Below are 24,488 nucleotides of genomic sequence, written 5' to 3' on the forward strand. Positions count from 1 at the left end.
GCTAAGACTTAAAGACGAAATATTTGGATTTTATATGCAAAAGACGAAAATTAAATATGTATGCATGAAGTTTTGATCAATGGCAAAAGCAAAAGATAAACACTTTCAATGAAATATATGTATGAATATGTTGTTGGGGGTCAATTTCATCTTATCCACTCTCATATATTTTAGGAATTCAACATTCAAATCATCATTGTTAATGCCACTCTCTAAAGTACCTTTCAAGAAGGCTTCTCCCTAATCACGAGTTCATACAATTCCTAGCATTCCTAATGATTAGTTCATAAGTGCAGGAGCTTAACGACAACCAATATGATATTGGGAGAAATTCCCCGGATCTAGACTTTCCCGTACGCGCCCGTATCGACAAAACCAATAATCATGCATCGAATGAGTTAAACAATGCAAGCATTACGCAAAGAGGAAAAACCCTAACTAATGATGAAAGAAAGCATAGATCTTAAATAAAAGATGTAAAAACAAATTCCATATATGAGAGCTTCAAAAGATTACATTGATTCCCCAACAAACATACAGAGTTTAGTTCACCATATTCATGGTGAACCTAGATGAATAACAATGAAAGAATGAAAGATAAAACCCTAAAAAGGTGAAGAGGAAGCCTCAGCATCCAAGATCCTCCTTCAAAGGGGTGGAAGAGAGAGTGTTTGCTTCGTTCCAGCCAAAGATACCTAACCCTAGGAAACCCTAAAGCTTATATATTATTCGTAAATTACAGAAAATTAGGTCCAAGCCCATAAAAGTGCCGCTCAGCGGTAAAGTACCGCTCAGCGGTAAGTGCGTGAGTCGTTTCTTCCCCTCAGCGGCCATTTTGCCCCTCAGCGGACCTCCCGTGACTTCCTGAGTGCCGCTCAGCGATAAACTACCGCTGAGCGGTGACTTCGGCTTCTGCTTTTGCACTTTTTGATGTCTTTTCTGATTCCATCTCTCTCCTTCTTCACTTCTTTCACCAAATTCACCTTAAAACCTGCACAAAAACAATGAAATCAAGCATAAACCTGCCCAGCTCTCTTATTTCTGAAAATATGAAGAAAAGCATGAGTTCAAGCTAGTTTCTAAGTGTAAAGGTTGCTTTTTGTGTCAATTTTAAGCATGAAAATAACAGTTTTTCAACTGTTATCACTTTCTTCACCAAGACATCGGGTTTAAGGTAATTTAGAGAGTGACATTAACATTAATGAAAAGAAAGACGAATTCATAAATGCATGAGAGTAAATTAGGTTAAATATAAACCCCAACAACAATATCATCAACTTCATCCATTCTTTCTTGTGTTTAACCTCAATTGATCAAATTGCATTCATGCATTCATGTTTATTTTATTGCATTTGCATTCAAAATCCCAAAAATGTGTTCTTTAGAGTCTTAATTAGTTGAGTAATCACATAATTGTTTAGTGCCGTGAGTCTCTTGGGAAAATGATACTTGGTCTTACCATGTTTTATTACTTGATACGATTCGGTTACACTTGCCGAGGATTAACAAGTTTTTGACTCCGTGTTCGGGGATTGAAGATTTGTTCATCAATAGTTCGAACTAGGAGCAAAATCACTTCGGAACCTCTTCTTGAAGGCTTGGACGAAAGTAAAAGGAGGAGGAGAGTTTGAACTTCAAGAGAATTATTCCCTTTTCCGATATGTCCACAAGGGTCAAATCAAAACATTGAAGGTATGGCCGAGGAGAATAATGGTAGACGTACAGATTACCCCACTGTGGTTGGCCCTTAACATTTTAACAGTATAGCAAAACTGAGGGTCAATGCCGCAAACATTAAGGTGAAGTCGACATTGATACAGTTGGTCAAGAGCAACCAATTTAATGGGCTATCACATGAAAGTCCATATGAACATCTCACACATTCAATGAAATTTGCAACACTGTGAAGATTAATGGGTGCCGGATGAAGCAATAAAACTTAGTTTGTTTCCTTTCTCATTAGGAGGCAATCCTAAGTTATGGTTGAATTCTTTTCCAGAAGGTAGCTTTACTGAGTGGGAAGCCGTGGTTTCAAAGTTTTTAAACAAATACTTCCCATAATCTAAAGTCATTAAAGGGAAGCAAGAGATATCTTCTTTCAGACAAGGCATAGATGAGACATTAGGTAAAGCATGAGATCAGTATAAAAGCTTATTGAGAAAGACTCCCACGCATGGCTTTGATGAAGCAGTAGTAGTCCTTCTTTTCCTTGAAGGTCTTGGTTCACAAACCAAGTTGATGTTAGATGCCTAAGCTGAAGGTAATATCAAATGGAAGACTCTAGAGGAAGCAACCGAGTTGATAGAGAATATGGCTACTAATGATAACGAGTTGCACATTGAAAGAGGAACTCCAATTCCACAGAAAGGGGTTCTACAATTGCAATCAAATGATGCCTTGCTCGCTCAGAATAAGATCATAACTCAACAGTTAGAGAATTTAACAAAGACACTTGCACAATTGTCAAAGGAGCTAAAGGGAGTTGCATAAGTTCAACAACAACAAATGTGTGAACTATGTGGTGGTGACCATATCAATGGTCAATGTGCTTTTCTAGTGGAGGCTTTATAAGATTTAAATTTCATGGCCAATCAATTTCCATTCCGCCAAGGTAATTACAACCAAGGGTGGAAACCTCACCCAAGCATGGGTCAAGGTCAAGGACAAGCTGGACAAGCTGGGCAATCAAGACAATTCAACATGCCACAGTAGCAACCATCATTATGGAAACAAGTGTCTTCACTCAATGAAAGATCAACAAAGTTGGAAGAGACTCTTCAACAATTTATGTAGGTGACTATTTCCAAACACAAGAGCACTGAAGCGGCCATTAGATACTTAGAGATGCAAGTTGGATAAGTATCTAAGAAGTTGGAAGATATGCCTGATAAGAGTTTTAGGGCTAATACTGAGGTTAACCTTAAGGAAGAGTGTAAAGTTTTCGTGAGTGTGGATGTTGAAAGAGTTGAGTTAGAGAGAAAAGAAGAAAAAGAAGAGAGAGTAGAGAGAAAAGAAGAGAGAAAAGGAGAGCATGAGAGAAAAGAAAAAGAAGAAAAGAGAGGAGAGAAAATTTTTGAAATATGTGAAAAGATTCTTCCTTATCCAAAAGGCTGTGAGAGAATTGAGACAGAGAGATAATTTGGGTGTTTTAAAGATATCTTCAATCAATTGGAGGTTGATATACTTTTGAATGAAGCATTGCAACAATTTCCAGCTTATGCGAAGCATATGAAGCCAGTCTCCACAAAGAAAAGATATTTAGATGAGGAGATTGATGAGTGCAAATATGTTAAGAAGAAGCCACTTCCTCCAAAAGTGAAAGATCCAGGACGTTTTACCATTCCTTGCGTCATAGGGAAGGAAAAGATAAGGAAAGCCCTACTTGATTTAGGGTCAAGTGTTAATTTGATGCCTTTATCTTTATTTGAGCGAACTGGTGATCTTGAAGTCAAGCCAACAAAGGTGACTTTGCTAATGGCGGATGGATCTTCAAAGAAGCCTTATGGTGTAGTGGAAGACGTTATGGTTTGTGTGGGCAAACTAAAATTCTTGGTGGACTTTGTGGTGATGGAGATGGAGGATAATTTGACCCCAATTATTCTTGGAAGACCGTTTATGAAAACGACCAAGGTCATCATCAATGTAGATGAAGGGATGATAGTGCTTCAAGACCAAGAAGAAAGGGTGATTTTTAATGTCTTCAAAGAGGAGCAGCAGATGTAAAAGGAAGAGGCTAGTCATAAACCTACATGTCAAGATGTACCCATGACTAGCTTTAAAGTTGCAAAGCCGGGCTTCAAACGTAAAAATTGTTTCTTGTAACAGGTTAGGGAAGAAGAAAAAGATGGCAAAGAAAGCACGGTTCATGATGACTTGATGCAACTCAAACTTGGTAAACATGTAAGATTCAAAAACAAGTTGTAGGTTGTGAAAGAATATAAAGATAATGGAGTGATAGAGATTGAATCTCCACAGTCAAAGAGAGTTAAGAAGGTGGACCAGAAGCAGCTGATGAGTTGGTGTGATGACAGTAAGATGAGCACCAACATTGAAGATGAAACTTGAGCTTTACTGGGTCAAGCTAGTGATGTTAAAAGAGCACTTGCTGGGAGGCATCCCAGTGATTTGAGAACATTAATTTCTTTAATTTTTATGGGTGATGTAATTTTATAAACTTTGGACATTTTTTATTATTATTTTTTACACTTTTGGGTATAGTATCTACTTGTGGATGCTAGGTGCTTAAGTATCTATTGAAGGATACTAGGTTTTTTGCACCTACTGATGGGTGTTGATGGATTTTGGGTCAGGCTTGTGACGTTAAACAAGCGCTACCTGGGAGGCAACCTAGTTGATTGATTTTATTTTTTTTTTATTCTGTTTTAGTTGCGTGATAGGGATAGAATGTTTGAGTGATGTGGGAACATAAATGCATAAGGTGAGTGAGAGGTATGATTATAAGACACCTAGGGCAAGCAAGGAAGAAGGAGATTAGGTGGCGCAAATGCCGCTCAGCGGAAGTACTGTAGATTGGTGTGGATTGGTTTGGCTAAATTGGCCTCAGCTGGAGTAGGGCCCATTAAGGTATTTTTATACTCTAGGGTGCGACTTTACCTCTATTTTCATATTCCATTCTTCCCACACACTCTTAAACACTTTCTCAAGAGTTCTCTATACTTTTTCCCTCTTCCCCTTTATAAAACCTTTCTTCCACTCACTTTCTCACTAGGTTTCCATCCAAGTTTGGGGTTTGGTGAGAGCATCGCTATTAGGGGCTGATTTCTTGACATTCCTAGAGCATTCTTCATTCATCTAGCATCTCCACTCAAGTAAGTTCAAGCAATTTTCATTCTAGGGTTCTTGAAAGCATGAATTGAGTTGAACATGGTTGTTTAAGCATGATTCTTTAGGGATTTTGATTTTTATGCATGATTTGATGAATTAATTGCTGTTTGAACTGATTAAAATACTTGATTTGGGTCTGGAACTAATAGGATTGCATAAGGGTGGAGAATAGGACAGTCAAAAATGAATTTTGAAAAATCTACAGAATCGCTGCTCAACAAAAATTTCCCCTGAGCGCGATTCTGGAAGAATTGATTTTGTGGCTCTTTTGCTTGCTGGTTTGATGCATAGGTTGCACTGATGGGTTCTGTTTGCCCTCAGTGGTGGACCAAGAGGGATTGTATTTGATGTAGGGATGGCCTCCTCATCTGGCAAGAGATACAAGACTATAGGAACCAAGAGGAAGGATAAGGAACCAAAACGCACTCATTCTAACAAGTTCCTTTCCTGCAAGCATGAGAAAGATTTCAAAATTGTCCCAGATAGGAGACTCTTAAAGGAAAGGAAGGCTGGATTGATTCTTGAATTAGCTCCACAGTTTGGAGAGCAAATGGTGACTAGGAACTGGAGGAGGCTAGCCACCTACCCTTCACCAGCTAACATAGCAGTGGTGAAAGAATTTTACACCAATGCAAGGAGATTGGGTGATCATCCTGCTTATTAACACCGAAAAACGGCGAAAAAAACATGTTTACCCTCGACAAGTGTGACCGAATCGTATCAAGTCATAAACTCGGTAAGACCAAGTATCGTTCTCCCAAAGGACCCATGGCCTAGTTAGTTATACAATTTGTTGATTATTTAAGACTTGTGAATAAATTCTTGAGATTTCAAATGCAAAAGACAATAAGTAAACATGTATGCATGAGTTTTGATTAATGGAAAAGATGAACACAAAAACTTGAACGAATTAGATGGATGAGTATGCTGTTGGGGTAATCAATTTCATCTTATCCATTCTCATATACTTTAGGAATTCATCATTCTTTTCATCAATGTTAATGCCACTCTCTAAATCACCTTGCAAGAAAGCCTATCCTTAATCACGAGTTCATACAATTCCTAGCATCCCTAATAATTAATTTTGAAGCACAGAAGCTTAAAGGCAACCAACCCTCATATCCCTATGTCTAGGCAATATGCTATTGGGAGAATTTCTCGGATCTAGATTTTCCCGTATGTTCCCATATCGACAAAATCAATAATCATGACATCGAATGAGTTAAAGAATACATGCTTTGAGCAAAGAGGAAAAACCCTAACTAATGATGAAAGAAAGCATGTATCTCAAAATAAGATGTTTAAACACAAATTCCATATATGAGAGCTTCAAAAGATTACATTGACTCCCCAACAACAATACAAAGTTTAGTTCACCATATTAATGGTGAAACTAGATGAACAATAATGAAAGAATGGAAGAGATAGAAAAACCATAGAAAGAGAAGAGGAGAGCCATCACCATCTCCAATTCTACCCCCAAGGGGTGAAAAGTGTGTTTTGCGTCTTCTCCAGCCAAAGATACAAACCCTAGGAAGTCCTAATGATGGAATCCTACTTGACGTAGTCCTCTTTTTGTAATTTACTTTTTATAGTTTAGCTCTTAAGGAGCATGGGTTACTATAAATACCCAGCTCCTCTATTGTATTGTCACTTTTGAGATTAATGAGAATTAGACTTTCTGAAATAGAAACTATTCTCTCTTGAAAGTCAGGCTAGAGAGTCCAAAGACTTCCTCTAGCCACCTTCCAAGCACATCTCTCACTTTCATTTTCCATTTTCACGGTGCTTCTCATCCTTCACGCTTCCTCTCCTCCACTGCCACATCTGGCACGCGTCAGCTGCCAATACGTCTCCAATCCAACGCGTCAGCCACGTTCAGACCGCGCCTCTCACTTCTTTCTTCACGCACATCAGACACGCACATTCCATATTCTCTTTCTTCTTCGCGTCTCACTCTCGCTCTCGAGAGTTCCATTGTCTACAATCTCAGATCTGCCTTTCTATTCCATTTTTCACCGATTGTAAGTCACTTTCCACCGATTAAATCAGTAGTTCTTCGTCCTCCTAGGGTTTCTCACCGAACAAACCATCTTCATTTTCCATACCTTCAACTTCCACCGACTAAACCTTAGATCCTAGGTTTTCATGAGTTTCGCTCTCAGTTTCCACTTCAATCTTGAGTTTCGTTTCCATTCCGCTGCGTCTTCATCTCTCTGGAGGAAGCTTCGAGGAGTCAGCGTCACGTCTTCGGTCTCTCCTCGGGCGTTCGTCCATCACCTAAAGCTTATATACTATTCGAAATATTACAGAAAAGTGGGCCTAAGCCCAAGAGACCACCGCTCAGTGGTACCAGCGCGTAGTCAATTCTCCCCTCAGCTGCACTTTCACCCCTCAGCGGAGCAAACGGGTGTTCCTGAGTGCCGCTCAGCGGTAAACTGGCGTTGAGCGGTACTTGCGGCTTCTCTTCTTTTGAACTTTTTGAGTTCTTTTCTGATTCCATCTCTATCCTTCTTTACTTCTTTCATCAAATTCACCTTAAAACCTGCATAAAACAATGAAATCAAGCATAAACCAGTCCAACTCTCTTATTTCTAAAAATATGAACAAAATCATGATTCTAAGCTAGTTTCTAAGTGTTTAAGGTTGCTTTTAGTATCAATTTATGCATGAAAATAACAGTTTTTCAACTGTTATCAGGATGCTAAGGCTACCTACTCAACTTTCTAGGGCTCTATCTTTCACTCTTTTATTGTATTTCATCTAGTTTCACCATGAACATGGTGAACTAAACTCTTCTTGTTGTTGGAGAATCAATGTAATCTTTTGAAGCTCTCATATATGGAATTTGTGTTTAAACATCTTATTTGAGATACATGCTTTCTTTCATCATTAGTTAGGGTTTTTCCTCTTTGCTCAAAGCATGCATTGTTTAACTCATTCGATGTCATGATTATTGATTTTGTCGATATGGACACATACGGGGAAATCTAGATCCGGGGAAATTCTCCCAATAGGATATTGCCTAGACATAGGGATATGAGGGTTGGTTGCCTTAAGCTTCTGTGCTTCAGAATTAATTATTAGGGATGGTAGGAATTGTATGAACTCGTAATTAAGGATAGTCTTTCTTGCAAGGTGATTTAGAGAGTGGCATTAACATTGATGAAAAGAATGATGAATTCCTAAAGTATATGAGAGTGGATAAGATGAAATTGATTACCTTAACAACATACTCATCCATCTAATTCGTTCAAGTGTTTGTGTTCCTCTTTTACATTGATTAAAACTCATGCATACTTGTTTACTTATTGTCTTTTGCATTTGAAACCTCAAGAATTTGTTCACAAGTCTTAAATAATCAAGAAATCATATAACTAACTAGGCCGTGAGACCTTTGGGAGAACGATACTTGGTCTTACCGAGTTTATTACTTGATACGATTCGGTCACACTTGCCGAGGGTTAAACAAGTTTTTGGCGCCGTTTTTTGGGTTTTCATAAATTTGTCATCATGCACTATATGCTGAGATACAGGTGATGGTTCACAAGCTTTGTGAACAAATGCATGATGTTGTGATTTTGATTATGATGCTAAGCAGGATGTGTATGTGGAATGGTTAAATGAGCCTATATGTGAGGTTTTCGAGATCCAGAGTTTTTGATTGAATGCTATTACTTTGAAAGCATAAATGACTTTGCCCAGGTTTTCTATGATGGAATCATTTGCTTGTATGTGTCATATGATCAAGGCTTTTGTTGGTAACCCTTTTTAGCCAAGATACATGATTTTAGCCCACTAAAAGAGAGCACTATGTGTTCTATGCTCTGAACCTTTAGCTTTGACCATGATTTGAAAAACTTTACCTTGAGTTGAGTTGAAAATATTTTGTGGTATTGATAAATGTTCAAGTTTGGGGTTCTTGGGAAGTCTAGAAAGGGAAAATAACAAGCATTGAGCCAAGAGCTAAGCACGTGAAAATCAAAAGAAAAAGAAAAGAAAAGAAAGAAAAAGAGAAAGACTCAATGCAAAAGAAAGTTGGGAAGAAGGAAGAATGGTTTAGGTGATTCACTTAACTCAAGGATCTTGTGATCTAGAAAAACCCATATTCTTGTTAGCCCAGCCACATTATAAGCCATAGAAAAGTCCTTGTGATGAAACTTACTTGTGAATGTTTTTTACGGTGGTTAAATGAAAGGCAAAGTTAATTCATGCAATATTGTGATAGTAGAATGGATGAGTGACCTCTTATACACTTGTGTGTTTTAGTGAAACACTTTATCTAGTAAGGAAAGATTCCATGAACACATAAGAACATCTATGCTTAGTTGATTGATCATTCATGAAAATAACATTTGTTGGATATTATGTGATGGTGTGAACACTAAAGCATATGCACGTCTTGATTGAAGTCTTTGTGATGAGCTAATTTGAGTACTTACTTGTCTTGAAAGAAGGAGTTTTGAATGTGGTTAACCATTGTGTGGATTGGTGGACGATTGAGTTACATCTTGTTTGCTTGAGGACAAGAAATGTTCTAAGTTTGGGGTTGTGATAACAGTTGAAAAACTGTTATTTTTATACTTAAAATTGACCTTAAAGACAACCTTTATGACTTAGAAACTACCTTGGAATCATGCTTTTGTTTATGATTTTAAAATAAGAGAGTTGGATGGGTTTTATGCTTGGTTTTCCTTGTTTTGGTAGGATTTAAGATGAATTAGATGAAGAAGTGAAGTAGGAAGAAGTTGGAATCAGAAAAGGAAGAGAAAAGTGCACAAAAAGAGAAGACACGAGTACCGCTCAGTGGAAATTACCGCTGAGCGGTGTTCTTGAGGTCCCATAGTCACCGTTGAGGGGCATAAATGCAACTGAGCGTCAAAATGAAGAATCGCACTTATTGCTGAGCACCATTTTTATGGGCCTTGGGCCACTTTTCTATAATTTTTAGAATACTATATAACTAGTGATTATGAGTAGGCTTTCTTCACCAAGACATTGGGTTTAAGGTAATTTAGAAAGTAGCATTAACATTAATGAAGAAAGATGAATTCTTGAATGCATGAGAGTGGATAGGATGAATTGGTAAACCCCAACAACATAATCATTCATATTATCCATCAACTGTTTTTGCATTGTTGTAGTCCATTTATCAAAATCTTTCATTCATGTTTATTTTTGCATAGTTCAACAACAATATTTTCAGTTACAAGTCTAAGATAATCAACAAATCCCATAACTGTTTAGGCCGCGAGTCCTTTGGGAAAGGATACTTGGTCTTACCAATTTTATTACTTGATACGATTCAGTTACATCTCCGAGGGTTAACAATAGACAGGAATTTGTTGCAGTGCTTCAGTCAAAGGTATTTTAATCTCTAATTTTTTGAAGATCTCTTTAAAACGCTCATATTGTCTCTCTTTATCAAATTTTTCACTCCTCTTAGGATAAGGAAGAACTCTTTCACTTTTCTCACCATTTTTTACTCCCCTCTTCTTTTCTTTCTCTTTTCTCTCATCCTCACCTTTTTTATCCACTCTCTCATCACATATACTCACAATAACTTTACATTCTTCCTTAAGGTTAACCTCAGTATTAGCCCCAAAACTCCTGTCAAGCATATCCTCCAACTTCTTAGCCATTTGGCCAACCTGTATCTCCAGATTTCTAATTGCAGCTTCAGTACTCTTGTGATTGGAGATAGTCACCTGAATAAATTGTTGAAGAGTTTCTTCAAGCTTTGTTGATCTCTCATTTAGCGTAGATACATGTTGCCATAGTGATTTTGCTGTTGTGGTCTATTAACTTGTCCTGTTTGTCCAACTTGTCTATTTTTACCTTGACCCATGCTTGGGTGAGGTTTTCACCCTTGGTTGAAGTTCCCTTGGCGGTATTGAAATTGATTTTGAAATTGATTGGCCATAAAATTGACATCTTCTAGGGCTTCCACTGGAAAAGCACATTGACCATTGATATGGTCACCACCACACAATTCACAGAGTTGTTGTTGAACCTGTGAAACGTTCTTCAACTCCTTTGGCAACTGAGCGAGTGTCTTTGTCAAATTCTCCAACTGTTGAGTTATGATTTTATTTTGTGCAAGCAAGGCATCTTAAGATTGCAATTGTAGGACTCCCTTCTGTTGAATTGGAGCTCCTCTTTCACTATGCATCTCGTTGTCATTGGTATCCATGTTGTCTATCAATTCAAAAGCTTCCTCTAGAGTCTTGCATTTCATATTACCTCCAGTTGAGGCATCTGGCATCAATTTGGTTTATGAACTAAGACGTCCAAGGAAAATAATGACTATCGTTGCTTCGTCAAAGCCATGAGTGGGCGTCTTTCTCAACAAGCTCTTATATTTATCTCATGCTTGACCTTGCGTCTCCTCCATGCCTTGTCTAAAAGAAGAAATTTCTTGCTTCCCTTTGTTGATTTTAGATTGTGGGAAGTACTTGTTTAGAAACTTTGAAACCACAACTTCCCATTCAGTAAAGCTATCCTCGGAGAAAGAATTCAACCATAACTTAGCATTGCCTCCCAATGAGAAAGGAAACAAACTAAGCTTTATAGCGTCATCCGACACACCATTGATCTTCACAGTGTTGCAAATCTCATTGAATGTGGTTAGATGCTCATATGGACTTTCATGTGATAGCCCATTAAATTGGTTGCTCTTCACCAATTGTATCAACGTTGGTTTCACCTCCATGTTTCCAACAACAGTGGTGTAATCCGCTAGAGTACGTCTACCATTATTCTCTCCGGCCATCTCTTCAGTACTTTGGTTAGATCTTTGTGGTGAGGGTTGTAGAAGTGTCTCCGAAGAAGGAATTAATTCTCTAGATGTTCGAATTCTACTCCTCCTTATATTCTCGTCCAATCCTTCAAGAAGAGGTTCCGTTGTTTTCTTGCTCCTAGTCCGAATTATATCCTGCATACACAAGAAAACAAGACCCTAGAAATAATTGTTAGCACAAAAAGATAGAAACGACAAACTAAAAAGATAAAAAAGATAAAAAGATAAAACAAAAAGATAAAAAAGATAAAAGGATAAAACAAAAAGATAAAAAAGATAAAAGGATAAAACAAAAAGATAAAAAAGATAAAAAGATTAAAAAAAAATCAAGTCAAAGCTAATCAATAATCACACAAATAGAATAGTTAAACCACGAGTCCCCGCCAACGGCGCCAAAAACTTGTTAACACATCGGCAAGTATACCGAATCGTATCAAGTAATAATAAATGGTAAGACCAAGTATTGTTTCCCAAAGAACTCACGACCTAAACAGTTATGTGATTTCTTGATTAATATAGACTTGTAAACAAAATCATTGTGGTTGAATTGCGAAAAATAAACATGAATGCAAGTTTTGATTAATTGGATTGAAAGATGCAAAAGTGATTAATGTAAAATATGGAATGATAATGTTGTTGGGGTTTCCGACTTATCCTATCCACTCTCATGTATTCATGAATTCATCTTTCCTCATTAATGTTAATGTCACTTTCTAATTTACCTTAAACCCGATGTCTCGGTGAAGAAAGCCTACTTCTAATCACTAGTTTACAATGTCTTGTCTCCCTAGCAATTAATCATGCATTACATTCGTACAGAAGCTTAAAGGCAATTGATCCTCCTATTCCTATGTCTAGGTAATATTACTTCTGGGAGAATTTCCCCAGTTCTAGATTTTCTCATATGTGTCCATAGTGACAAAATCAATAATCATGCAATTGAATGAGTTAAACAAAGCATGCATAGAGTAAAAAGGAAAAATCCTAACAATTAATTAAGCAAAACATATAAAATATAGAACCAATTCAATACATGAGAGTTTCAAAGGATTACATCGGTTCCCCAACAACAATAGAAGTTTAGTTCACCATACACATGGTGAAACTAGATGAAAATAATGAAAAGAATGAAAGATAGAACCCTAAAAGTTGAAGAGCGGAGCTTCCGCATCCAAAATTCGCCTCCAAGGGGTGAAAGGAGTGTAATTTCACCACTTTCTGTCCAAAGATACCAACCATAGGTCGACTAAACCCTTATATAATTTATTAAAAATTACAGAAAATAGGCCCAATCCGAATTAAATGGCGCTCAGCGGCAATTTGGCGCTCAGCGGTGACAACGGTTCTTCTTTTGTGCATTTTTCCTTCCTTTTCTGAGTCTAACTCCTTCTACTTCAACTTCTTCATCCAATTCATCTTAATTCCTGCTAAAACGAGGAAAACCAAGCATAAAACCCATCCAACTATCTTATTTCCAAAACTTAAGCAAAAGCATGATTTTAAGCTAGTTTCTAAGTCATAAAGGTTGTTTCTAATGTCAAAAATAAGTATACAAATAACGATTTTTCAACCGTTATCAATAAACATTTTAGTAAATGTCATTTTTCAAATTAAATTGAGACATATACCTTAGTTAGCCGCCCACCCGAGGCGAAAAAGCCTCTATGGCCTCAGTTTCAAGCAACGTAGAATGTTTAGAGGGAGGAGTTGTTTAGCAGGCTAAACTGCCTTGGGTGACTGCAGAACCGAGGCACTATCATTGGAAGAGCAGACATATATGCCCCGGTTCCCCAGGCAACCGGTGTAATATCTGCCTCATTAGAAAGGTGTCAGACGCTTGGCAGGAAGAGCAGACATATATGCCTCGGTTCTGAGTGATAACCGAGGTAGTATCTCTTTCTCCAAAAAAATTGTCAGCTGAAAGGTCAGAGTTTGGTAATTTTGAAAGCTTATATGCTTTGGTTAGCTCTAGAAACCGAAGCAGTATGTGTTTTAAGCCCCGGTTGATTGAGAATCGAGGCATATAGTGTGTTTAGAATTACAGTATTGCCACCGCGTTTCCATACGCTTCGGTTTTGATGAAACCGAAACGTAATGTGCGAGTCCGAATCTCCTTTTTTTTTACTAGTGTTTAGATAGTGATCTGTTATATAAATAGGTAAATGTTCTTTTCCATTATGGATAGCAATGGTATGGCCAATCATTGTAGGTATAATGGTAGATGCTCTGGACCAAGTTAATATTATATCTTTTTCCGCTTTTGTGTTAAGCTTATTTATTTTTCTTAATAAATGATTCGCTACAAAAGGATTTTTTTTTAGTGAACGCGTCACAGTTAATTACTCCTTTTTCTTGTAAAGACGAAGAAACAATTTCTATTTTTTTTTAATAAAAATTGTAACTTTGGAAAAAGAGAATAGAATCGAGTTTCTTTTATTATTTAGAATCTTCATATATGTGTGGATAACACATACATTTTTTTCTATTTTATTCTATAGATACAGTTGAAAAATTTGATTAGTGCTCGAGCCGGATGATGAAAAATTATCATATCCGGTTCTTTTGGAGGATGGATCTCTAAGAATTCACCTATCCCAATAACAAAAAAACCTGACTTGAATGATCCTGTATTAAGAGCTAAATTGGCTAAGGGAATCCATTTTCATTGTTCAACTCTTTGACAACATGAAAAAACCTAAAACTCTGCCCCTTCTCTCTATCTATCCAAGGGATAGATGATTATTTATTTTAGATAATTATATTAACATTATATCTATATGTTTAAAATAAATTAATTTTGTTTTATCAATTTTATAATATCAATAACTTTTATATGTTATAAATTGTTAAAAATTGATACGGTACATATAATATATACAATATAGCAATATATGATTTGTGTTAATATAATAGATCTTATATGAAAAATTATATGAAAAAGTAGCTTATAAATGCAAATCTAAACTACTTGATTAAAAAAATGAAGAATAAACTTATGGACGATGTCAATGTGATGTGATATGGCTTCACTCTATCTTCTTTTACTTTCTTTGTGTCTTTATCAACATTCAACCGACAATCTCTCCGTTGATAAGAGCAAAAGCAGCAAAATAAATTTTTATTTTCTTTTTCTTCTCATGTGAAAGCCTCACTCTACTTGTAGTTGTTACAAAATCATTAAATGATATCAACAAAGTAGGAAGTAAAAGGTAGAACCTTTGATTAACTTGGTCATTAGTCATTACTTCCATACTTTTTGGCACAGAATAAAAATCTGAGCTTTATTCAAATTTAACTGTTCCCTATTGTTTAGGTATATATATAATAGAGTTTGAGTTTTGTTTTGTTGGTGTACTTTAATACTCCTTTAAATAACCTATAGAAAATTGAAAAGAAATATCAAGGAACCCTATCTGAGAAGTAATTCTCCCTAGTGGGACCACCTGGACCCTGCTCAAAATTGTCATCTTCAACAAAGATAAACACTTAACCATGAAAGAGTTTTCCATAAGGGGACATTCATGGTGTTGAAATTCCCCAAAAGCTTGCATCTTTTGGTTCAATAATTCGACACCCAATTTTCCAAGTTTCATACTTTGATCAGTTTTTCTTTCTATTTCTCATAATAGATCAACCAACCTGGTTTTTCTGTGATCACTCTTGAACAATCTTAATGGATATTGATGAGTGGGAGTTTCTGTCTGATGATGGGTACCTTGATTTCAACGAAGATGGTGGGAAGCAAAAGCAAAAGAATTCACTTGGAAAGGGAAAGTTGGACTCAAAGAGTGTGTTTGACATGGACTACTTTTGCTCGTCACCACCACCACCAAGGGTGCGCACTCAGCTAGTTCCTTTGCCGATTGAATTGGAGCCAAGAATTGGCATGGCCCCAGAAGATGTTTTGGTGAAAGACATCATGAAAAATGGTCCTGTGGGATTGGATGCAGTTGCCCCATCAGAGAAAACAAAGGATTTTGAGACAGTGGAGGCTGATAGAGTGAAGGTTTTCTTCAAGATTAAGGAGAAGAGTGAATTTGCTGACATGAAAATGGACTCCCCCAAGTCAAGTAGCAGGGGAATCTTGCCTCCAATTGATGCAGGAGGCTTCAAATTTGAGGACAAAGGTGAAACCATAGAGATCATCACCTCACCCAGAAGAAGGGTTATGGAGAAGGAAGTGTGTGAGAAAGAAGAGAACTCCACTTGGGAGGAAGAAAATAGCAGTGGTTTCAACTTGTGGAAATGGAGTTTGACTGGTGTTGGAGCCATATGTTCTTTTGGTGTTGCAGCTGCTACTATTTGTGTTCTCTTCTTTGGAAGCCAGCAAAGGAACAAACTAAAGCAGGATCAGAAGATCCGGTTCCAGATCTATGCTGATGACAAGGTAAGCTAATCTCAGTTTGTTTATTTTCACTGAGTTTGTTCCTTGTAAAACTGAAACTACAATATCAAGATTTTAGAGTTTCATAACTGTTTTCAATGTTGGTTTTCTATTAGAATGAAGATTCAATTCTGTGATTGATGCTGACATGTAATGAAAACCTTTATAGCATGAAACTCCGAAGTAGAACTCTGCTTTTGTTTATCATCTTAAGAACTGTATAAACTTATCGTTTTTTAATATTCAATACATTTGTGACTTTTTACTGTGTCAACTGTGTTTGGTCACAGTTTTTGACAACATTATAGATCATGAGTAAAATTCTGAGAATGATTTAGTATTGGGTTTTGTTGTTTGTTTGTTTGAGAAATGTCAAGGAAAGAAAAAGTCTGTTTACCTGTGGCAAGATTTTTGGAATCTTTTGGTGATTGCAATTGATCCAATATTGTTGTTTTAATTGGTTGTTGGATTTTGAAGTAGTGATTGGTTTGGTTATGATTTCAGAGGATTAAGCAAGTGGTGCAGCATGCAACCAAATTAAATGATGTAATTTCTGCAGCAAGAGGTGTTCCTCCTATGAGCAGAGCTCATATAAGTGTTGGTGGTTATTATGATGGTCTGTGAAGCATTGATTGGGTGAGTTCATGAAGCAATTGGAGTGTACAATGGATGAATAGTTCCATAAGATCTATGAATCTGGCCATATTCTATATTGCTGTAAATAACTGATGCCAGATTTCTGTCAAAAAGAAAACCATGATGCTAGATTGTTGATGTTTGCTCTTTATATTTTCTGTGATCTTGTAATTTAAGTCACAGATTGTAGGAACTTCTATTATTATTTGATTATTATTTTTGAATTAGTATATCAAGATGTTTCTAGCAGTTTTGATTTTAGTAATTACCAAACTCAGTTAAAACAAAACAGGAAATTAAACGAGTTTACAGTATGTGTATAATATACGTTCAAGTATGATTGGATTAAAAAAAAAAGTTAAAATTTGATATTGGCAAATTTTGAACTATTCACTAAAAACTTTCAGCTCATTCGTCAATCCGTGATAGGTTAATTAAGTGAGTTAACTCATTTAATCTATTAACATGTGATAGGTTAGATTGAGTTCAAAATTTTTTTACTTACTAATAAATTAGTTAGATTGAGTTGGTTTATTAAGTGACTGATGAAGTATGTATGTAAATATATAGTATTATTTTTTAAATTATTATTAAGTAATTGGTTTAATTAATTCGAAAGTTCCTATGTAGATTTGTGTCAATTAGGTCCCGTATTTTGAAAGAGCTGAATTGGGTTTCTTTTCACCTAAAATTGAATTAATAAAGTCTCTGCTCTTAAATTTTGTGAACGGCGTTAAATATATTACGTGGTAGTATAGTGAGGTGGCATTTTATAACCCGTGGCACATAAAGGCATCATGGACTTAAATAATTTTTAATTTAAAAAAACTTTCTTTGGATTTCAATAACTTTAAATAATTAATTCTAATTAATTTGATTTCTAGTTAATTTAAAAATCAATTACTTTCCTTTTTACACCAAATTAATTTCTTTCTCCAATAAATTAATTTGATTTCTAGTTTTATTTCCAGAAACGCCCTCCCCATACGCAGAAACAAAACGTAAATCCCCATTTCAATTCGAATGAACCCTACATCTCAAATTAGAAGAAATCACATAAACCCCCAAAATTTGACGAAAAACTGAAACCCTCAAATCGCAAAATCAGAAGGGGAAGGAGGATTTCACCATGAATCAAAATCTACAGAAAAGGGAACCAAAAAGAAACTTTGGAGAAAAAAGTTTGAGTTGCGTGAATTAGATTTAGGGTTCACTTGTATTAGATTTAGGATTTTAGAATTAATAATTAATAGTAATTTAAAGAAATCCTAATCAATTATAATTAAAGAATTTAATTAGGATTAATAGGAAACCCTCATCCTTAATTAATTACACTTAAGGAAACCTTTGTTCTTCCTCTATTATTCTAACGTTTTTCTTTTTCTTTTTATTTAAAGTTATTGAAATTTTAAGAATGTTTTTTAAATTAAAAATCATTTGAGTATACGTGTAATGAAGTCTTTATGTCCACCTAATCATTTAAGTTCAAAGTATGCGTCTCACATTAAACGTCGTTAACGACAGAGACACGGGAGAGAGAGACACGCGAGAGAGAGACACGGCAGAGACTTTATTGATTCAATTTTACGTAAAAAGAGACCCAATTAAGCTCTTTCAAAATAGAAGGGCCTAATTAACGCAAATATGCAGAAATAGAAAACTCTGAATCAATTAAACCTAAGTAATTTTATACAAAGCTAGAATCGTCTTATCTGGAAGATAATTTTCAAAAATCGTATAAACCCTAAATAAATATTAATATATCAGATACCTTTAACATTTTAAAAATACCTTTCTTTTTGCTTAATGTACATTTAGTAGTGTATAAATTTTAAATTATATAAACTTAAGTACATATTTAATAAAGATACAACTTATTGTAATTTATGGCTATTATCCCTTTTTTTTCTAAAATCATTATACTCATTAAAAGAGTCAAATTCCATAAATATTGTAGACGGTAATATGAATTTACAATGATTAAAATATTAATATTTAAAATTTTAAGGAAATAAAATATATATTTAACAAAAATATAGAACTAGTTATAATTGCTAATTTTATTGTACTTATAAAGAATTATAAAATAGTTTTTAAGAATAATAATGATTTTATAGATGACACTAAACTATTTTATTCAAAAAAGATAAAATAAATTATAAATAAATTTTATGTTAATTGAGTTTAATTTATAAAAATCATCATGTATTTAAAAATGATTTCCTAAAGTTTCTTTGGACTTTTCTCTTACTTTCTAGTCTGTCTTTCGTTTATTTGGCGATCACTGTCTTTCGTTTATTTGGCGATCAGAGACTACCAATGAATTTATGGTGGAAACACTTTTAATTGATTAGAATTTAAAATAGAGTAAGTTTACTTTGTTAATCTATTTTTGAGTTCCAGGAGCATCCTTTGAATTAGGGGTTTTTACACAATATAAGATAAGCTAGTAATATTCTTACAGTTTAATTTATCTTGTTTACTTGTGTGTATGTTAATCTTTATGGAATGGTTGAATTGTTTAATTGGAATTTACTTGATTTAGTTTAACATGTGTTGAACATTGTTGAGTTAAATTTGGTATTTGATATGTGTGATTTTTCTGTATTGGATTTAAATTTGTGAAAAAAACTTGTTGAATGAATTTCGTACTAAGAAGTTGTGATAAAACATGATATGTATTTTGAATTGATGTTTGATTTGTAGAATAATTCGGAAGGGTCATATTAGTATGAACAATTGGTTTCTAATGGTTATTTCAAACTGATTTGGTATTAATTAGGACTTAAAAAAGGGATAAAACACCAATTAAAGTCAATTGAGCTAATTGATGTGCCCATTTCTTCTTTGATTTTTGATACAACGTCAGGAGGTGATTAAGTAGAACTAGGTCCAACACTGAAAATTGAAGTAAAAGAGCTCTAGGGGTACATGGCATTTGGCGCTACTTAGAGACTGTTGGGAGCCAATTGATATTAAATTTCTAGTGAAGTTTAGAGGTCTTACCGTTGGGCACCACCCATGAACTGTTGGGAGCCAACTGATATTCAATTTCCAGTGACTTAGGCATTGGGTGCTAGGCTTGGGTTGTTGGGTGCTAGTCTTCGTGTTGGTTATCGTTGAGGTGGCGATAGGCGCTAATTGAAACAAATCCATCTATTTCATTTCTATTGGGTGCCCTTAGTTACCGATGGGCAAACCCTGCCCAAGAGGGATTCACTAAGTGAAACAAATTCGTTAAGCGAACCTATGATGGTTGAATGATATGTTATGATGGAACTATGCTATTTTATTGTTTATTAATTTTAGGTTTAATTGCTTCCTTTGTCCCCAGTTTGGTTGAATTGTGTCAAATTCATCCTCATTTTTAAAAAAGTTTCATTGTCGTCCTCACGTGGTGTAAAAGTTTCATTGTCGTCCTCACGTGGTGTAAAAGTGTCAATTGAATCCAAACATAGAAAAAATTTGTGTCAAAGTAGTCATTTTTCCTATATCTCTGTGTCTTCCTTTCATATGTCACTTCTCTGGAGCTATGAAAAGCCTTAAATTGGATAAGGTAAAATGAATATCTGTACTTGATTGTATGAAAGGAAGACACAGATATATAGGAAAAATGACTACTTTGACACAAATTTTTTCTATGTTTGGATTCAATTGACACTTTTATACCACGTGAGGACGACAATGAAACTTTTTTAAAAATGAGGATGAATTTGACACAATTCAACCAAATTGGGGACAAAGGAAGCAATTAAACCTTAATTTTAATATGCCTTAAATGATGGAATATAATGATAAATGAAAGGATGATGTTTGTGTGATAACGGTGAATGTTAGGTTCTATCGAGCTTTTGTTTTGTGTTATATAACTATTGAATTATTATTTTACTTATATATGGATTTCGTTGTATGAATGGGGAAGGAAAAATGAGGTACTAATGGTAATGGTGATGATTTTCCTAGAATCATCGAGGTTGTGATTGGAAAATATTGTTAATTTGTGTGTATTATGTGGTTGAGGCTTTCGTAAGGAGGAATAATACCACATTTATATAGTGTAGTGTATGCATGGAGTATGAGTACAGAGGGTTAGGTCATCTTAACTCTACTAAACTTATATTCATATAGAAAATGAAGTTTAGGAGTAAGAGTTGAAAGAGGTCCTATGTCGGAATTTGGTGGAGAGGAGCAAATTTATGGTGAAGCCATAGTAAACTAATCCTCGGCAAGTGTACCGAATCGGATCAAGTAATAATAAAATGGTAAGACCAAATATCGTTTCCCAAATGACTCACGGTCTAAATAGTTATGTGATTTGTTGATTATCTTAGACTTGTAACCGAAAATATTGTTGTTGAACTATGAAAAATAAACATGAATGCAAGGTTTTGATGAATGGACTTGAAAGATGCAAAAACGGTTGATGTATAATATGAATGATTATGTTGTTGGGGTTTCCGATTCATCCTATCCACTCTCATGTATTCAAGAATTCATCTTTCTTCATTAATGTTAATGTCACTTTCTAATTTATCTTAAACCTGATGTCTCGGTGAAGAAAGCCTACTCCTAATCACTAGTTTACAATGTCTTGTCTCCCTAGCAATTATTCATGCATTACATTCACACAGAAGCTTAAAGGAAACTGATCCTCCTATTCCTATGTCTAGGTAATATTGCTTCCGGGAGAATTTCCCCAGTTCTAGATTTCTTCATATGTGTCCATAGTGACGAAATCAATAATCATGCAATTAAATGAGTTAAACAAAACATGCATAGAATATAGAGGAAAAACCCTAACAAATTAATAAAGTAAAGCATATATAATCAAGAATCAATTCAATACATGAGAGTTTCAAAGGATTACATCGTTTCCCCAACAACAATGGAGGTTTAATTCACCACAGACATGGTGAAACTATTTGAAAATATGGAAAAGAATGAAAGATAAAACACTAAAAGTTGAAGATCGGAGCTTCCGCATCCAAAATCTGCCTCTAAAGGATGAAAGGAGTGCTTTTGCGCCTCTTTTTGTCAAAAGATACAGTCTCTAGGTCGTCCAAAACCTTAAATAGTTCATAAAAATAACAGAAAACAGGTCCAAGCCCACGTCGTCGGTGATCAGCGCCCCAAAAGGGCACCCAGCGGTGGTTGCGACACTAAACTAACGCTCAGCGGTGGCGCTCAAGCGTGAAACAGTGGTTGCAGCACTAAAGTGACGCTCAGCGGTGGCGCTCAGGCGTGAAACAGTGATTGCAGCACTAAACTGATGCTCAGCGGTGGCGCTCAGGTGTGAAACAGTGGTTGCACCTCTAAATTGGCGCTCAGTGCCCCAAAATGATGCTCAACGCTATCTACGATTCTTCTATGTGCTACTTTTTCCGACTTTCCTGACTCCAACTCCTTGCTACTTCAAATTTGCATCCAATTCATCTTAATTCCAGTTAAAACAAGGCAAACCAAGCATAAAACCAATAATACCACCTTCAACTCTCTTATTCTCACAACTTAAGCAAAAACACGATTTCAAGCTAGTTTCTAAGTCATAAAGGGTGTTTTCCATATCAAAATTAAGTATAAAAATAACGGTATTTCAACTGTTATCAGTGGTCAATTAAATTGCTCAGCTTGCACTTGACCCATGCTTGGGTGAAGTTTCCACCCTTGGTTGAAATTACCTGGGTGGTCCTGATTATCCATATAATTTACTTTTTCCTAGGTATTAGCTTGCATGGCACACTGTCCATTCACATGATCTCCATCACATAGCTCACAAAGTTGACGTTGAGCTTGAGAGACACACTCCAACTCCTTCGGTAGTTGAGAGATTTTCCTCATCAGGGTCTCTAATTGTTGAGTTATCATCTTGTTTTGAGCCAACAGAGCATCTTGAGATTGTAACTGAAGAACTCCTCTCTGTTGAAATTGAGCTCTTTCATTCTGCATCTCAATATCATTAGTAGCCATGTTTTCAATCAACTCATATGCTTCCTCTGGAGTCTTGCATCTAATATTATCTCCAGCTGAGGCATCTAACATCAATTTAGTATGTGAACCAAGTCCTCCAAGGAATAGAATGACTATTGTGGCGTCATCAAAGCCATGTGTGGGCGTCTGTCTCAGCAAGCTTTTGTATCTATCTCACGCTTGACCTAATGTCTCCTCCATGCCCTGTTGAAAAGAAGATATTTCTTGTTTACCTTTATTTACCTTTGATTGAGGGAAGTACTTATTCAAGAACTTTGCTACCACATCTTCCCACATAGTGAAACAATTCTCAAGGAAAGAATTTAGCCACATCTTAGCATTTCCTCCCAAAGAGAAGGGAAACAAGCTAAGTTTAATAACTTCATCTGGTACATCCTGAATCTTCACTGTATTGCATATCTCGTCAAATGTGGTCAGATGTTCATATGGATTTTCATGTGCTAATCCATTGAATTGATTGCTCTACACCAAGTGAATAAGAGCAGGCTTCATCTCCATGTTGGTAGCATTTACCCTTGGCTTGGCAATACTGTTAAAATACAAAGGACCAGTGATTGTTGCGTAATCCTCCAGAGTTCATCTCACTAGACCCATATTCTGATTGCCAGCCATGTCTTATGTTTCCTGATCTGTAAAGAGAGGTTAGAATTTTTCCTTGCTTCTAGTGCGAATTGTATCCTGCATGCACAAGAAAACAAAACCCTAGAAAACAATGTTAGCACAACACAAAACAAAATTAAAAAAAATCAAGTCAAAGTTAATAATTAATCACACAAATAGAATAGTTAAACCACGAGTCCCCGACAACGACGCCAAAAACTTGTTAAGACTCCGACAAGTATACCGAATCGTATCAAGTAATAAACATGGTAAGACCAAGTATCGTTTCCCTAGAGACTCACGGTCTAAACAGTTATGTGATTTCTTGATTAAATAACACTTGAAAACAAACTCTTTTGGGTTTAGAATGCAAATACTGAAAAGTAAATATGCATGCAATTTGATAAATTGGACAAAAGTGCAAAGATGAACGGATTTGATATTATGGGATGAATACGTTGTTGGGTTGAATTTCACCTAGTTTACTCTCATGCATATATGAATTCTACTTCTTCATTAATGTCAATGTCACTATCTAAAATACTTAAAACCCGATTCCTCGACGAATAAAGCTTATCCTTAACTATTAGTTATACGATTCCTAGCATTCCTAATAATTAATTCTGAAGAACAGAAGCTTAAGACAACCAGAACTCATACCCCTATTCTTGAGCAATACTGCTTTTGGGAATAATTCTCCAGATCATGAATTGTAAGATACCTTCCGATACTCATGAAAATCATACATCATGCTAAAGAATGAGTTAAACAAAGCAAGCATTACGCAAAGAAGAATTACTCTAACAATTAATGAAAGAAGCATATATAATCAATAATTAATTCAATACATGAGAGTTTACAAAGGTTACATCATCCCCAACAACAAATAGAGTTTAGTTCACCATTGACATGGTGAAACTAGATGAACAATGGAAAAAGAATGAAAGATAAAATCGTAGAAATTGAAGATAGGAGCTTCTGCATCCAAATCCGCCTCCGAGGGATGAAAGAGTGTGTTTTTGTGCCTATTTCGTCCAAAGATGTGAACCCTAGGACGTCCAAGTCCTTAGATAGAACATAAAAATAATAGAAAACGGGTCCAAGTCCACGAGGTTGGCGCTCAGCGCCCCACTTAGGGGGCCCAACGATGTGTGGGTCAATGTGCGGGAAAACCATAGTATTGTTGATAAAGAAAAGAGAGTATTGTAAGGGTATGTGTAGATTTTTTATAGCATA

At 35.7% G+C, this 24,488-nt stretch overlaps 1 protein-coding gene and 1 pseudogene across 1 annotated transcript; both read left to right on the forward strand.

Moving 5' to 3' along the window:
* Positions 1-2,880: 2,880 nt before the first annotated feature.
* On the forward strand, positions 2,881-4,065 carry LOC148200625 (uncharacterized; annotated as a pseudogene).
* An 11,074-nt stretch (positions 4,066-15,139) lies between these two features.
* LOC124838086 (uncharacterized) lies at positions 15,140-16,894 on the forward strand. Its single transcript, XM_047313604.2, has 2 exons — positions 15,140-16,031; positions 16,533-16,894. Exons 1-2 carry the CDS (start codon positions 15,318-15,320, stop codon positions 16,650-16,652), a joined length of 834 nt encoding a protein of 277 aa, XP_047169560.2. The 5' UTR covers positions 15,140-15,317; the 3' UTR covers positions 16,653-16,894.
* Positions 16,895-24,488: the final 7,594 nt, after the last annotated feature.

The sequence above is a fragment of the Vigna umbellata genome, chromosome 4 (assembly GCF_029865625.1).
Source record: "Vigna umbellata cultivar VRB3 chromosome 4, Vumbellata_1.0, whole genome shotgun sequence".
NCBI lineage: Eukaryota > Viridiplantae > Streptophyta > Magnoliopsida > Fabales > Fabaceae > Vigna > Vigna umbellata.